The sequence below is a fragment of the Apium graveolens genome, chromosome 7 (genome assembly GCF_009905375.1).
Source record: "Apium graveolens cultivar Ventura chromosome 7, ASM990537v1, whole genome shotgun sequence".
Lineage (NCBI taxonomy): Eukaryota > Viridiplantae > Streptophyta > Magnoliopsida > Apiales > Apiaceae > Apium > Apium graveolens.
The window spans coordinates 34075095-34092900 of record NC_133653.1 but is presented as its reverse complement, the minus strand read 5'-3'; the positions used below and the strand labels follow the sequence as shown (position 1 = coordinate 34092900).

The 17806-nt window shown below is 32.1% G+C and overlaps 1 protein-coding gene across 1 annotated transcript; it reads right to left on the bottom strand.

Annotated features, from left to right (window-relative positions):
• Positions 1-2472: 2472 nt before the first annotated feature.
• LOC141672843 (putative F-box protein At4g22030) lies at positions 2473-3893 on the bottom strand. The gene has a single exon (XM_074479525.1). It carries the CDS (start codon positions 3831-3833, stop codon positions 2601-2603), a length of 1233 nt encoding a protein of 410 aa, XP_074335626.1. The 5' UTR covers positions 3834-3893; the 3' UTR covers positions 2473-2600.
• Between the last annotated feature and the right edge of the window lie 13913 nt (positions 3894-17806).

Here is a 17806-nt window from a genome sequence, read left to right as displayed (position 1 = left end):
CAATTTTTTAATAAGTACCAATATTGAGGACCTAAACGTGGTTTCTTATTAGTATAGATAGTTGATAACCCGTGCTAAACACCGGCCCGGGATTAAAAATGTTGAATTAATATTTGTATAGAATTATTCATAATCCGTGCGAAACACGAATTAAAATTTATATTAATATCAATATTAAATTGGTACTTGCAAAAAATAGTTATGTGGTTGAAAAGAATCGAATGAGTTATGAAATTTTCCACTATAATTCTAGTTTTGCATTATTTTACTTGATATAGAAATCTAACATATTAGTTTTATTTTGTGAAACGAATTGTATCTCTATCTTATGAACCAAGTATCTGTTCTTTAGATAATTTAATATTAATTAATATATTTTGATAATTATCTTATAATTAGCCTTTTCAATATAGTTTATTTAATATTACTTAATTATCGATAAAAATTAATTTACAAATTAAAAGTAAATAGATGTTATTAAACTTAATTTAATATTACTTAATATAATCTAAATACAGCCCATAAATTTGCTACTCTTAAAATATATTTTTTAATTCAAAGTAAATAAACGTTGTGATGGACAGTAACAAATACAATCGTTAAATCAATAATTTTCAGTTTGAAAGTTAATAAATGTTACTAAAGTCATTTGCTAATACTTAATTACTTTTAAAATTATACTATAGAAAATAAAATCAAGAATAGAAGTTAATTCGTGTTAATAGTTTTCTTTGTAGTTCATAGTTTTTCAAAATAAAAGTAAATATATATTATTTTACTTAATTAAATGTAACATAATAAATTTTTAATACAATTTATAAATAAATAAAGTTTACAGAGATTATAAGTCAATTCGTTTTAGTTGTTTACTTAGTAGTTTGTAGTTTTTATAAAATTCAAATTATATATAAGTTACTTTATTTAATTTAACGTAACTTAATAAATTTTTAATATAATTTACAAATCATTTAAAAAATATTTTTATTTTATGAAGTAAATAGACAATTGGATGAACTCTAACTAAAAAGAAAATAAAATTTACAAAAAAAGAAGTCGATTTATGTTAAAAACAAAGTTGATTAAGAATAGAAGTCAACTTATGTCATGTAAGTACCAAAATTTGGTATTGTGGTACTTTTAGCACCAAATTATATATGGTTTCATTTATTAATAAAGAGTATATATAATTGATAACTCGCGCGACACACCGGCCCGACACTAAAAACATCGAATTAATATTTGTAGAGAATTATTCATAATCCGTGCAAAATATGAATTAAAATTAATATATTAATATCAATATTAAATTGGTACTTGCAAAAAAATTATGTGGTTAAAAATAATCGAATCAGTTATGAAATTTTCCACTATAATTCTAGTTTTACATTGTTTTACTTAATATAGAAATCTAACATATTACTTTATTTGTGTGAAACGAATTGAATCTCTATTTTATGAACCAAGTATCTGTTCTTTAGATAATTTAATATTAATTAATATAATTTGATAATAATGTTATAATTAGCCTTTTCAATCTTTGAAAATAAAATATACAAAAAATATAAATCGATTTGTGTTAAAAACTAAGTTTATTGAGAATATAAATCAACTTATATTAGATCGATTTGTGTTTAAAATAAAGTTTATTTAGAATAGAAGTAAACTTATATTAGGTAAGTACCAAATTTGGCACTTTAGTTCTTTTATCACCAAATTATACATTATTTCGCTTATTAATAAAAAGTATAGATGCATATTTTACGCAATATATTGTTTAAATAGTATTTTTTTGAGAACTACATAAATTGGGAAAAAGATCTTTGAACACATTTATTTTTGTCTTTGAACAATTTATATTAATTCAACCTCTGCTCAATTTTTTATGACATCATATATATTTTCGAAACAAACAAGACCATTATGTATGACTTGGTTTTCTACCTCTATAGCTGACTCAGGTTTTAACAAAAGACACATAATACTCGGTTGGGTTAGTTTGTCATTGGTTTTAATTTATTATAAAAAAATCTTTAAGTCGTTGGATTGGTTTCTTTTCTTACTGCTATATCTTCTATATTCTACATAGACTATTTCATCCGTTCAAATATCGTGTTTTCTTGATATGTCACGGTGAATAATTTAAGCCACTAGCTTTGCATTCGCATGCCTGTTCTACGTATCGACCAAGAACCTACATAATCAATTCGATCCTATACAACATAATAGAAACCGATAAGTTACCTTGCATACTTTTCTACATATCTTCAATGTAGACTACATAAAATTTGATTGTCTGCAGATTTAATTTTATTCAATATTGTTGCAATTTAATTTAATGAAAACTCTTTATGTATATAATTTTCCCTACCTCGTTTGTAAGAAATGTTGATAAACAACTTATGCGAAAATTTATCATTTGTCTGAATAATGATCGATTGATATACAAAAAGATTTAATAAAAGAATGTGTTAATATATGGTAATCTATGAACAAATATGATCCCTATATACAGCTTGTGATTTTGCTACACATGCACAAGATCAATCACACTAATTATAAGGTGAACGCAGAATCACTGTTAATTAATACTAACATAATAATCAGAAGAGCTTGCTTCCAAACTCTTCCATTTCATTCCCTTCTCTTTTGGAACTAGTTGCAAGATCTCTTAATTCTGAAAGGCTCCTTCCAAGATTCAAAGCAACCTTCATTTCAAACAATTCTCCATTTTCTCTTCTATCTACATCTGTTTCATTCAGATTAAACTCAATATCTTCCTCCATTTGCTTAAAGAATCCAGCATTACTTCTATACAACTCCACCACCATTCCAACTTGACCACCATGCTCTAATGTGTTCACTACACTAGCCAAAGCTCCGGCCGCAACGCCAAGCACCGCAGCCCATGAACCATGAGAAGGACTCCCCACAAAAGCACTCCCAACAGCAGCTAAACCTGTTAACAAAGGCCCAGCCTTTGCCATCACTTTGTTTATTTTTAAAGCCTTTTCTCCTAATCTCAGATAATCAGCCTTATCATTCTTGTTCACGACACTAACTATCTCTCTCATTTCCTCTTCCAGTTTTTCACTCCATCCATTCCCATTACTTTTGTAATTATTACCTTTAGCTTGTCCTCTTTTATGCTTAGGCCACCATATTGTTGGCTCCACCGAAGACGGGAACTTTTCGATCATTTTACCAAGTAATGGAAGTGGAAAAGCCTTATCAATGGCCAAAACTTTTTCCAGTGCTTCCTCAACATCATGAGCTGTTGGATTGCCAATAGCAATCATTGTTTTAATCTGGTTATGCAGAAGCTTACATAATCTTGTCGCATTTCGTTGTTCTTCAGCTAACTGAGATGGCTGAATCTTGTTCATGATAATCAGCATGCCTGTGGCTGCCAAGTACATTAAAGTAGAGGAAATTTTAAGTGCCAACAGTGGACTACCAAGTGTACTAGTAGCAGCAATGCCAGCCATTGTTGCAGCAGAAAGAGTAATAGTATTCAAAGATGCTAATAGAAGGCTGTTCCAATTAGCTCTCTGGGCACAAATATTCTTATGCATCTCAACCCTATCAGCAACAGCATCCATTATTGCGTAAAGCTTTTCGATCACAATTGGATCAGAAACAAGCATGGCTTTTTCAATAGTTGTTTTGGTATATCCATTATTGCTTCTCTTCAACTCTAGGTTTTGTACAAGGCCTCTTGTATGCTGAAATTTTTGGACAGAAACAGAATTTGAATTTAGTTTGGAAATGTTTATAGCAGACTTTGTAATTCCTCTTCGGCTACACAAGAAACTTGAAGATTGAATAGCTGCCATGAAATTTTCTTCTAAAATCGATTGTTATATTGACAAACAAAGGGTGGTTAATTGTTTTGATGGAAGAGTTCTTAAGGATAAAAAAAATATAAAATTTTGAATGTATAAGAAATATTTGAATGGTTTTGGCTTGGATGGCACTTGGTATATATAGGAAATCGGAACGTGTATACGAACAGACGTTTGTATACAAATTTCAACGTCTGCATGTTGGGGGCTTAATGTTGCACCACATATAAAATATATTGGGGAGACCGTTTCTTGTAGACGGATCTCGTGTTATACCCAACTACTTAATTTTTTCATGTTATTAGACTAGACTCTCCAAAATTGACTTTCAACTAATATAACTAGCTAGTGCTCATATTTTGAAAGGGCCAAATCAAAGTTTTGGGAGTATAGAGAACGGTTAGAAAACTCATATTATTTGTTTAAATGTGCTTGTAATTTTTAAAAGAAATATGAAGAATTTAAGACCTGTCTGATAAACCAATTTTTGATAATTCATTTTTCTTAATTTTTATATCCAATATAATTGAACTCGCTAAAATCAGGTATCTGTACTTATCAAAATACAGCATTAAAATTATACAAAATACACTCTACTTCAATTTTTAAAATCCTCCCCCCCAAACTCCTCTAACACATGAAATTTATTTAATATCACAACTTTATTTACATTAAATCTTGTTAATATTATAATAATAATATATACTTATTTATCTCATATTTTACAAAACATTAAACATTAGTATCTAATTTAAAATATCATTAAAATCAAATGAGATGGTCTCTGTAGCCGAAATCAAGTTTTAATTTACAAATAATCAAATAACGTAGACCGCGTTCCGCAAAATTGTAAACTAGCCAATTATACACAAATCTATAAAATTAGAAAATTAAGGCCAGAAGAATTTAGCGGCGAATATCACATGTACCACGATGATCAATGACTACAACTAAATAATTAACAATCTTATTTGCATGCCTTTATTTGCTTTTTATTAAAGGGTTGATAAAGCAAAAATTTAGTCGAATTACAGTAGTTAATTAACCTCTCCAACGATTCTTTGAGCTTTGATTGTTGGAGCTTTGTGTTGTCTTTGCTTTAATAATAACTAAAATAATAATCCGTGCGAAATATAAGTCATTTTTTAGTATTCATTAAAATATTTGCCTACTGTTATTTTGGATGTGATAAGTTAAATTAAAAAAATTCTGTTTTGTAATAAAATTTCTATATTTCTGATTATGCAAGTTGAACATGGGAATCAAGTAAGATGAAACCGGAAATTTAAAATTGTAATTATTCATGACATTCAATTACATTTATATATTTTTTACGAAAAGAAAAACAAATTTTAAAATGTAAAATTCTAAAATATTGATATAGAATACATAATATTTTTTTATATATTATAAAAGGAAAAATATCTTTGTGGACGATCCAAAATCCTTCTGTTTTTTCAACTTTGTACCGCAATCATTATTGTCTTCAACTTTTATCCGTGCGAGTTTTAGAATGATATTTTTGATATAATATCATTTTATTAAACTGGTCAGTGAAATGGAGCTCGTATATTATTTAATTCACCGATCTCAATAATTAATCATTTGCAGTCACTTAAGATGGTCTAATTATCAGTTTTTTTCAGTTTTTAATTTTAAAAATAAGTGTAAATATATTTAAAAATTAAAAAAATGAGAAAAAATATGGGCCATTAAAACTATACACAAAGTTTTCTTCTTAGATTTTATCATGAAAAAGGACAAAAAGGTTAATTTTATTTTTATAAAAACTTTATTACTAGTTTTGCTAAAAAATAAAATATATGATAGTGAATAATTTATTTGAAGTGTAGTATAAGTATCACTCAATACAGCTTATACCCAACGATTGTTTAGACTTTGTAGTGATGAAATATTTTGTAGTGTTTCGGTTTTTCCAGTCTTTGATGATTCTGGTTATGATATATATATATATATATTTTGGGTAGATGTAATCTTTTAGTTAAAGATTTTACGATACAAATTTTAGTTTGTGTAGGTGCAAAATTTATAGGTGTACATTATTTGAAACTTGTTGTATTCAGAAATGACAATGTCTATGTCCAACTTTATTGATATCGTATTAAAGTGTCCGTACAAGATTGTCAGACCCTTAATAAACTGTAGAGGATGGGTGAATACAGTTAATACAATCAATTCGACAAAGTCTCAACAGAATCAACAGTTTTTATATTGACTGATAAAAACTTATTACAAACGTACTCTCTCGAAAGGATGAACAAATATCCTTAAGAGCTGCTAGGTTATGCGAAAGATATAACAATGTCACAATGCTTATAGCATGAACCTAATCTGTGTTTTATATAGAGCACAACTAATAATGTATAAGAAATCTTATTCCACTACACCATAGATGGCCTATCGCAATGGTTTAATCATGCGTGTTACAAAATTATGTTACCTTAGGTATGCTCATCTTAGCCTACCGCAACGTAGTACTTTTGATGTTACCATAGCCTTTATAATATGTTACTATAGTTTCAAAGTGTTACATACAAGTAACATGTGGAAATTTATGTTACAATAGAGTGTTAATAAATAAAAAATTAACATTATACGAACAATTAAATATATATAATTATTTAACTTGAAAATTAATCAATTTTGATAATATAATTAAGTAATAATATTAATATTAGCTAAAATTGATATAATAATTTATTTTAAATTTTTTTAAACTGTACTAATTAATAATAATAATTTTTTATTAATAAAAAATTTGAACCTTATTTAAACTTAAAATTTTATTAAAAATTAAAAAAAAAGCAAAATTAACATATAATTATTTGGGCTCTCCATCAGGCGGGCTAAAGTAGGCTCAAATTTTTGGAGAAGGCGGCAGTTTTTTGGAGAAGCCGCAGTTTTTTGTCAAAATTTTACACCCTCTAATTCTAAACATCTCTTTCTCTCTGTGGTTCTCCCACACACTCTCTCTCAGCTTCCAATTGAACTAGGAGTTGAATCATCCTAAAACACTAATTCACGGATTGATGATTAGATTAGCAAAATCTCATAGATCCGAGTTAGGGTTTTTAATTGGAATTGGGGGGTTTTATGTGGAATTGGGGACAAATTCTACTTTAAGGTACTACCCCTCTCTGTCTCTCTCTGATTTTGTGTTATTATAGAGGTTTTTGTGATATTGATTAAGAGCTGTGTTGTGTTTTTAGTATGAAGCACAACCACACAACACAAAACACAAAGCCGTAGAAATCGGTCTAATTTTTTCAACCAATTTTCAATTCGCGAAGATCTAATGGCGCCTACTGAAGTTTCAGCAAACGGCGACGACATCTCCGCCGCTAAACCACCGGTCACTGGTCGTTAAACGACGACGACATCTTCCACTTCCAACTGTTATTAAGAATCAGTTAAGTGTTATTGATGGTCCAGGTATATATATATTGTGTGTGTAGATTTGAATTGATGTGTTGATGCTGCTGGCCATATTGTTGCTTTTAGTTTTGTGATTGAATTGGATCAAATGTCGTTAGTTATGCGATACTTGTTTGGCACAAGATATGGTAATCTTTCTATGGCTATACCTGATCTCATATTTGGTTACTGAAACCCTTGTTGACTTATTTTATGTTTTGCATATTGTGCAAGTTCTTGATATGATATTGAGGTTTGCTTAACTGTAATTAGTACTAAAATTCAATGTGGCGGGGGTTTGTAGCGATTTGAAGTTTGGTGGTTTGAATTGTTTATTTTATTGACTTGTATGAAAAACAGGTTTATGGCATGTTCAATTTATAAATAAATCATGTCAATTTTTTTTTAGAAATATGTTAGATTAGGTACTTCAATATTACAAACAAATTAGTATAATATAATACAAATTATTAAAAAACTATTATAGTAGGGAAAATATTGTTATAATGATTTGGTGACCCACATGTGGGGCCCACAGTGGCCTTACATGTGGGGCCCGTTTTTTTTTTACAAATTCTAAGTGTAAAGGTAACATGTATACTGTGATACTATAGACATATATTGGTGTTACCTTTGAAACCTATTGTAACACAAAATTCAAGGTTGCAGGAGGGCAAAAGGAATGTTACCTTAGGGGTCAAAGGTAACTCGAAAAAAAGCAACTTAATTTTTATGTTACCTTAGGGCTTTTTTTGGCTGTGGTAACATTTTTTTGGGCCTGTTGTAACATTTTCTTGTTGTTGCTATAGGCCATCTATGGTGTAGTGTTCTATTAACAACAAAGAAACTTATACAATTCCTTCTGAGATAAAGTCTTTCACCACCTTGAGTTCCTGATTTATTTTCCTTCTCAAAGATCAATTGATGTGACAAATACTGATTTCATTATCCGTTGATATCATTATCCGTCGATTATCAACATTCGTCGATGTCATCATCATCCGTCGATGTAATCATCATCCGTCGATACTTCTGATAGTTTCTGTTTGATATCATCAATTGCTCCTAACAATCTCTCCCCCAACTTGTTCATTATGGAAATATGGACAAGTTCCGATTGACGATTTCAAAACTATCTAAATGTAGGAATCAAGTATGCATATTCAATCTTGCTTCGGTGAATATCAGACTTTACTCTTCATCCTGAACTGCTTCTTTAACTTGAGCAATGTCAGAGGTTAATTCCAGTTCTTCAGTTCAGAATACTTCAATAATCTTCCTTCTTCTTTCCAACAGCTTTGGCTATAGATTTTGAAAACTTTGACTTCTCTCTTATCTTCTCTTTTTCTTTAAGCTTCAAGTCAGCAGTTATTGTAACTTATGATCTGAGATCTTCTGCATGACTGATTTCCCTTATAACTACACATCTGGTTGGTCTGTTAAAAAGGATCATCTTTATAAAGTACTTGAGAAATAACAGCAATATCAGCATTTGCTGTCTTCATGGAATTCTTGAAATCTTCCTCTATTTGCCTTAGTTGTTCAAGATCAACTCTTGGATTTTCTTTTGCACATATTCTTCTACTCTCCTCAGAATCAAATAATTGAATCTTTGGATCCTTGTAGAACAGAGTTGTCTTTCAGAGTTTGAAGAAATTGATTTGCTTCAGCACCAACTTTTATCTTCAGAATACCTAGGTCTTCATCAACAACAGCTATGACTTGTGAAGATTTTGCATTTTTGTAGTCACAGTCAAATCTTCAACTCTTCTCACCTTTTCTCCTTTTTCTATCCTTCTGTCCCCCCTTATTACCTCCATCAGGATTTTCATCATCAGTACTTATCAATGATAGTTGTTTGCATTTAGATTTAATAATATTTTCCCCTTTTTGGCATCATCACCAAACAGTAGAGAAAGAATCCGCTCCATTGAATTTTATACTTCTATAAGTTAAGTAGACATTTGATCGTATTTAGATTCCAATCTAGCTTAACTAGCTTCAATTTTAGTTTGTCTGGCAACTATTGGTGAAATTTGTTTCTGAATTTCCTGATGAGTAGTTAGTTTTGAAGCAATCAAGGATTCTTTAATCTGATTGATTTGAGTAGTGGTTGCTTCATGAGCTGTGTGTAAGGATCTGACAACTAAAGTTGATGCTTTCAGATGATTTAGTATATCAGGATTTGTAATTTTTTGTTCTGCTGTTTCCAGATGTTCAACAGCTTGTGTTCTGGAAATAGGATATGTATTATCTTTCCAATGAGCACTCTAGAGATTATCAAAATAATCATTTTCTTTCATAGCATCTAACTCTTTCAGTTTCTGTTGTCTCACATGCATAGACATATCTTTAGGGAAGAAAATATCATCCTCAAGATCTATAATAGCATTAGAAATATTAGCTTCTTCACCATCATTAAATTCTTCAACAGTAACTAGATTTTGCACTAATTGCTGAACTTTATCACCAACTTCAGCATGTAGAATAGAATTAGAAATTTGTGCAGTATAATGTGATCCAGTTGTTTCAGAAGCTTCCACACCTTCAGTAGTTAACTCCACATCTTCAAGTATCATAAATAAATGAATTGGAACTTCGAGATTAACTTCCAGAACCTTAGTTCCTGTAACATGCTGTGGTGATTCATGTGGTGAAATAAATGAAACTTTATGAATGGACTGTTGTGTTACTACATCTTCAACAACAACAGGGATTTCCTCAGGTGAATGTAAAGTAGAGTAAATGGATTGTTTTTTTAACAAAAAATGGGATTGTACCATGTTGTGGAATAGTAGAATGTATGGACTGCAAGAAAGTATCAGTACTTAGACTTGCAGGGAGATTAATAGCCCTTGGTGTATCAGAGTGTTCTTTCAACAGACTGCTGTTCATCATCTGTTTCTTTAGTACTCTGGGCACCTGCAAACATATAACAAATACAACTTAATCTCTCTATTCTTTTAAAGTAGTCTCACTACTCCCCACATCACACATCTCATGACTTTTAATAGTCAGAGCTTCCTCACAAAGATTACTAAATCCTATCTCTCATCTACCTCTCCTTTTACCAGGAAGGATCATGCCTCTCTTTAATTCTGTTTTTCTCTCAATCTTTTCACACATCTCACAAAATAAGGCTCAGAAATATTGTCCTACATAAATAAGAGATGGCTAAAGAAGGGTGATTTGTGGTCATACAACTAGAGGTAGTCCTTAAATAAGGTCTAGGAGTAATCATGCCAATATGATTTATATCATGAAAAATATAATAAATGTTGAAAGAACTAGATCACTATTTAGAACAAATACTGATAAAGTAATAATAGTATTTATACCTTGTGAATACATAATTTAGCTCACAGTTGATACTGTGGTTATGACAGTTGTTATTCATCAATAATGAGAACCTCTATTTGAATTGGAGAGGATTTGACCAGGTTACTGTCATGTACCATGATCTCAAATCTTGTTCTTCTTGCAAAGAACTAATACTTGAATTTGTTTATTGAAAGATATCATAGAGTCTTCAATAACAACTGATGAAACCTCTGTGTCTCTATTAGTATCATTAAGATCTACCTCAGCTTGTAGTCTCTAACCAACTAAATGTTGTTTCTGAGTGATTTAAGATATTTAGTGTTAAGAAATGAGTGTGAACAACTTTCTTGATGAGAAAAAGAAAGTTTCAAATATTTTTAATAGAACGTAACACTCTAAGATAATAATCCTTATTGACTAAGAATTTCCATAAATTTCTTCTTTAATAACAGTTATATCCCACAGTGTGCTCAATATGTACTGAAGTGATCACATGAACTTAAACAGAGATTAGTCATTCACATGCACTATTAAAAACATTCAAAGTTTAGGCAATACTGATTTGGATATATCATGTAAAAGCATTTAAGAGCACACAAACAAGAAAGTAAACAAGTAATCAAATAAGAATCAAAGAAGATAGAATATTTTATTGATAATTAAGAACCAGAGTACAAGAATTTTATAGAATTCTAAAAATCCTAATACAATCTAACTACTCGGACTTCTTCTTATTTTCTTCTTCCAACCTCTTCATCGACCTCCAATGGAAGATCCGGGACATAGAACCTGCAAGAAAAATGATATTCTCTTACAATGCCAGCCATATGAGGCGGCGTTGTTCTTCCTCAAGACGCTATTGTGCAGCCACATCAGCTCGTCTCATTTCTTCAAAGTGGACGTCTAGTCTAAAGCAATGAAGAGACTGAGTGTCATCTGAGTTTAGTCGATCAAGAATCGACTGAGGAATCTCAGAGTGAGAATAATCTTGGCCGTGGAAGACTACCCTAAGTCGACCGATGTCGAAATACAATCTTCCGTATTCAGGAATTGCTACTAGACGATAAACTCCATGTGAAAGGGAATAGACGGTGGCCATAGATTCTGAATGAAAAAAATGAGTATATTTGGAATTTGTGAGTGAAAAGGCAGTGATAAATTTTGAAAGTGGAGGGTTGTATTTATAGAAAAGAAGTTCAGAAACTGAAGAGACTCTTTGATTAACCATGTAATAATTGACCATAATGCAAAGACACGATTACGCGTATCTAGGTAAACAAAAAGTAATCTCTCTCTTCAGATTCATATTCCCAATGTAAATACTCTAGTATTACAAGATACTTGCATCAGTAACTAACCCATTTAAGCAATTAAAAGATATTCCATTATCTCACTGTATAATTAAAAATACTGCTTAACAATTTATTTCGAACAAGTTCAAAATAATTAATAATGTATAACAATCAATCAAGTCTTGATCATTATCAGCATTTTAATTATATCTATCAGGACTTATCAACTATTGACATAACCTATTAGTCAAACAAGTTTAACTAATAACAAAATATGTATGCAAAATTAGTAGTTCAACATGATGTTTTCACATAAAATCATTAAGCACAATTTGCATGTTATCATGGCATCAACATTTAGCACAAGAATCAGTATCCAACCAGTAAAAACAAATAATAAGATACCATGCTTCGATAATATTAGCAGACTTAATTATCAAAGTTTGAGAATTGTCCTGAAATCATTCTTAATTCATTCACCAATCTTGTGAATATAACTTTACAGAGAGGCCTAGTGAATATATTTTCTACTTGATGATCTGTTGGAACAAAGACCAATTCCACTATTCCAGCTTCCACATGTTCCCTTATGAAATGGTACCTGATACTGATGTGCTTAGTAATTGAATGCTACACTGGATTTCCTGTCATTGCAATAGCACTTTGATTATCACAATATATAGGAATAGAAGAATAGTCTAACCCATAATCCAGTAATTGATTCTTCATCCATAGAATCTGAGCACAACAGTTTCCTGCAGTAATGTATTCTGCTTCTACAATTGATGTGGAAATTGACTTTTATTTCTTGTTATACTAAGAAACCAATCTGCCACCAAGGAATTGGAAGCTTCCAGAAGTGCTTTTCTTGTCTATTTTGCATCCTGCAAAATCGGCATCTGAATATCCAATTAGCTTAAAGTCTGAATCTCTACGATACCATAATCTCAGATTCATGGTGTATTTGAGATACTTAAAAATTCTTTTCATAGCTAATATATGAGGTTCTCTATGGTCATATTGGAACCTTGCACAGAGACATGTAGCATAAATGATATCAGGTCTACTAGGAGTCAGATACAGGAGTGAGCCAGTCATACCTCTATAGTTAGTTATATCTACTGAAGAACCAGTATTTAAATCTAACTTGGTTGCAGTGGCCATGGGAGTTGATGCAGTTGAGCAATCTTGCATTCCAAATCTTTTGAGTAGATTCCTGGTGTATTTGGATTGATTTATGAAGATTCCTTCATTAGTCTGTTTAACTTGTAACCCTAGAAAATAACTCAATTCTCCCATCATAGTCATTTGATATATGGACTGCATTAGCTTTGCAAATCTCTCACAAAGTTTATCATTAGTAGATCCAAAAATGATATCATCAACATATATCTGTACTAATAACAAGTCCTTACAATGGTATTTATAAAAGAGAGTTTTATCAATTGTAACTTTTTTGAAACCACTCTTTAACATAAATAGAGCAAGTGTTTCATACCAGGCCCTTAGAGCTTGCTTCAGTCCATAGAGTGCTTTATCCAGTAAGTAGACATGATCTGGATACCTTGGATCAACGAACCCTGGAGGTTGTTCAACATAAACTTCCTCTTCGAGTTCTCTATTTAAAAATGCACTCTTCACATCCATTTGGAACACCTTAAACTTCTTGTGAGCAGCATAGGCAAGAAAGATTCTTATTGCCTCTAGCCTTGCAACTGGAGCAAATATCTCATCATAATCAATAACTTCTTGTTGTGAGTAACCCTTTACAACTAGTCTTGCTTTATTCCTTGTAAAAATGCCCTCACTGTCAGTTTTCTTTCTGAACACCCATTTTGTGCCAACTACAGCTCTGTTCTTTGGTCTTGGCACAAGAGTCCGGACTTTGTTCCTTTCAAATTCATTGAGCTCTTCTTGCATTGCTGTGACCCAGTCAGCATCTTGCAGAGCTTTTTCAACCTTATTAGGTTCAGTTTGAGATTGAAAAAAATGGTAGAGACATTCATTCTGAGTGGCTTTTCTTGTTCTTACACCACTGTCACGGTTTCCAATAATTAAGTCAGGTGTGTGTGACTTAGACCACTTTCTTGCAGATGGAAGTTGACTCCTTGAAGATGAACCTCCCCCTTGATCCATGAATTCTCTATTATTTCTTTGAATAGTATCACTGTTGTTTCCTGATGCTCCCCCTGAATCCGTGTTCCCATTATTATCAGTATTTGACTCATCAGAATTTAAAGAAGATGAGTCTGATGATCTTTCTACAATATCTCTTGAGATGAATCACTTGTTGTTGTATCTGGATTTGAGTTATGTTGTTCCCCCCAACATATGCTTCAGTGTTAGAAGAATTTCCACTGTCATGTGGAATCTCAGTGTCTTGAGTTTTGAGAACAAAACACTTACAACCACAAATATGAAAGAACTTCAAATTTGGCTTCTTTCCCTTCACCATCTAAAATGGTGTTTTCCATGCTTATTGATCAATGTTGTATTTTGTGTAAAGCAAGCAGTTTGCACAGCCTCAGCCCAGAAGTAGGTAGGCAATCTTGCTTCCTCTAGCATGGTTCTTGCCGCTTATATCAGAGTTCTATTCTTGAGTTTTATCCCCTTGAGTTTACAGAACTCTTCCATAGAGCTATTCTTGATTTCAGTTCCGTTATCACTTCTGATGATCTTCACTTTGTATGTTGATCCTTTTTCCAGCTCCCTCACATGATCAAGAAGAATGGATGGAGATTCATCCTTGGTGTGCACAAAATACACTCATATGTATCTTGTATATTCATCAATAATTACGAGTGCATACCTCTTCTTGGAAATTGACATAACATTCACTGGACCAAAGAGATCAATATGAAGTAGATGATGTGGTTCAAGAATTGAGGATTCTTTTTTTATCGTAGGTCACCCACAGCCGCTACCCTTCGGGTGCGTACTGGGTAAACCCTACGGGCTCAGGCCTGCAAACCACGTGAACCAAGGTAAACCGCATTTAAGCGGCATGCTCTGACTCATGAGGCATAATCATAAATTCTCCTCCAGTGGGATTCGAACCTATAACCAAGAGGATAGTTATCCCCTCTTTAACCAACTGAGCCAACCCTTGCGAGCAGAATTGAGGATTCATTCTTACTCTTGAAAGAAGTTTTCCTTTGCTTGGCTTTCTAGCATGAGTCACATAAGCCATCATGAGTAAAAACTGTATGGGCAAATCCTCTAACAAGATCTTTCCTCACTAGTTCATAGATATTGTTGAAGTTAAGGTGAGAAAGTCTTTTATGCCAGTTTCAGCTGTCTCCCACAGATGCTCTACTCAGTAGACAAAATTTTGAATTATCAATACTTGTGGAGACCCCGACTTCATATAAACTACCATGTCTCACACCGGTCAATGTGATCTTGCCATCAGACTTACTGACAATTTCACAATGCTCCTTACAGAAATTGACATGGTAACCTCTGTCACAGATTTGACTCACACTAATCAGATTATGCTTGAGTCCTGCAACTAGAGCTACTTTTTTAATGATGACATTTCCAACTTTGATTTTGCCATATCCCAAAATTTTTCCTAAGTTTCCATCTCCATAAGAAACGCTTGGGCCAGCCTTCTCGTCAAATTATGATAGCATGGATTTATAACCAGTCATATGTCCTGAGCATCCACTGTCCAAGACCAAAGCATTCCTCATGTCACCCTGTATTCAGTAATTTGAATCAGTTAGTGTTTTTAAGGACCCGGACTAGCTTGGATTCTTTGGCCTTTTTAAGTTTGTTAACATATGCAACAGAAGACTTTTTATCAGAGTTTATGTTAACATCCTTACTATCGGTATTTATACATGCAAAAATAGGTTTTACTTTAATTAAAGAGGGTTTCAGTTTATAATTCATAATACAAACTGTGATACTCTTTACATGTATAAATAGAATACAAAACACTTCCACAATGAAAACAAGGACTCTGTGGTTTATATCTAACTGTTTTATTCCTAAACTATGATTGGAAGAAACATCATTTATCTTTTTATTCTTCTTGCAAGAATTAGCAAGATGATTAGTGCTACCACAGTTTGAACAGGTCTTTCCAGGTGCATTAGGTGGGGTTTCATAATTTCCATTATTATTAACACCTACCTTACCTTTCCTATTTTTCCTAGACCTTTTCCTCTTATCTTTCATGTGTAGATCCTTCAGCTTTTGCTTAAGCTGTTTCCGAGTCATTGAACCAATATTTACTGAATTTATGTGAACTTGTTCACTCTTTTTAATAATTAAGTTTGATCTAGGTGCTAAGGTAGTACCTTCCTAATGAATTGACTTAACACTATTAGCACTAGGATTAAACTTAATGGTCTTTATTTGAACTTTGTTCAGTTTGACATTGGTATCAGTTTTTATTGGTTTTGTTATCTCAGTTTGTTTTCCACTTTATTTATCAGAATTAGATCTAGCTAAATATCCTAATCCTGATCCGCAACAACCATTCTCTATAATTTCCTGAGTTGATTTTCCTGAGTTAGTCCAAAGTTTAATGACTTCTCTTTCTTTTGCTAGCTCTTTCTCTAGATAAACATGTTTTTTTAGCAATTTTTCCTTAACATAAACATCATTATCTCTTTCTTTTTGAATTTCTAGCATGGAAAGCAACTCAATTTCTAGGTGATCATTCCTTTTCTTTAACACAGATTTTTTACTCTTGATTCTATTATTCTCTAAGGTTTTATCCTTAAAACTAACATGAAGAGACTTAAGAAATAACCTTAATTCATAGATATCATCAGTATTAAAAACAAGAGTAGTCTGAGGTACCTTTAATTCAGCATTGTCAGCCTCAGCATCATCTTTTTCCATGAGAGCATAATTGACTCCATCATCTGAATCTGATGAATCATCCCAGTTTCTCTTCCTTGAGATCAAGACTTCTTTCTTCTCAGCTCTGGGTTTTCTGCAGTCAGTTGCAAAGTGTCCAATTCCATCATAGTTGTAACATCTCTCTTTTGACTTGTCAAGTTTTCCAGATCTTAATTCCTTGCCATTAGTATTTCTCATGGTGTTCCTCTTATCAGAGTTTGAGTAACTGGAACTTTTTCTGAAAAATATTCTCCCTTTATTGAAGTTCTTGTAGACCATCTTATTGACATTTTTAACCATTAGGGCAGCCATTTGATCCATATCTTCATTGTTGTTATGATCACTGTCAGTATCTAATTTAGTATCAGTATTTGAGTCATCATCAGAATTTGATGATTCAGTATCTGACTTTGCAATCATGGCTTTCCCTTTGGAGTATCATTTTCTCCTAGCTTTCTCCTTTGGCTTCTCTTCAACCTTGAGTGCAACTGGTCTAGCTTTTGATCTTTTCCTCTTGCTTCTTTGTTCCATCTCTAGTTCATGAATTTTCAGAACTCCATAGATCTCATCTAGAGTTGTGATGTCAAGTTGAAAGTTATCCCTTATTGATGTGACTTTATAGTCCCACTTTTCATGGAGAGCAAGTAGGAAATTCAAGTTTGAGTCATCCAAATCATATTCTTTGTCGACAAGGGATAAGTCATTCAGCAACTTCTGAAATCTATCATAAATCTCAGTTAAGGACTCATTGTCCCTTGAGTCAAAGTGCTCATATTCTTAAGTAAGTACTGTCCTCCTATTCTTCTTGATAGCAGTTGTACCTTGACACTTTACTTCTAAAGCATCACATATCTCTTTTGTTATCTTACATCTAATGACTCTATCGGACATAACACTATCAAGACTGTTGTGCATGATGTGTCTGACCTTAGCATCCTTCATGATAGATGAGATATCTTCAGGTCTATCATCTTTTCTGGTTCTCTTACAAGCGAAATAACTACCTTCATTGGTTTGTGAGGACCATCATAGATCCTGTTCAGATATTCAGGATCTGTG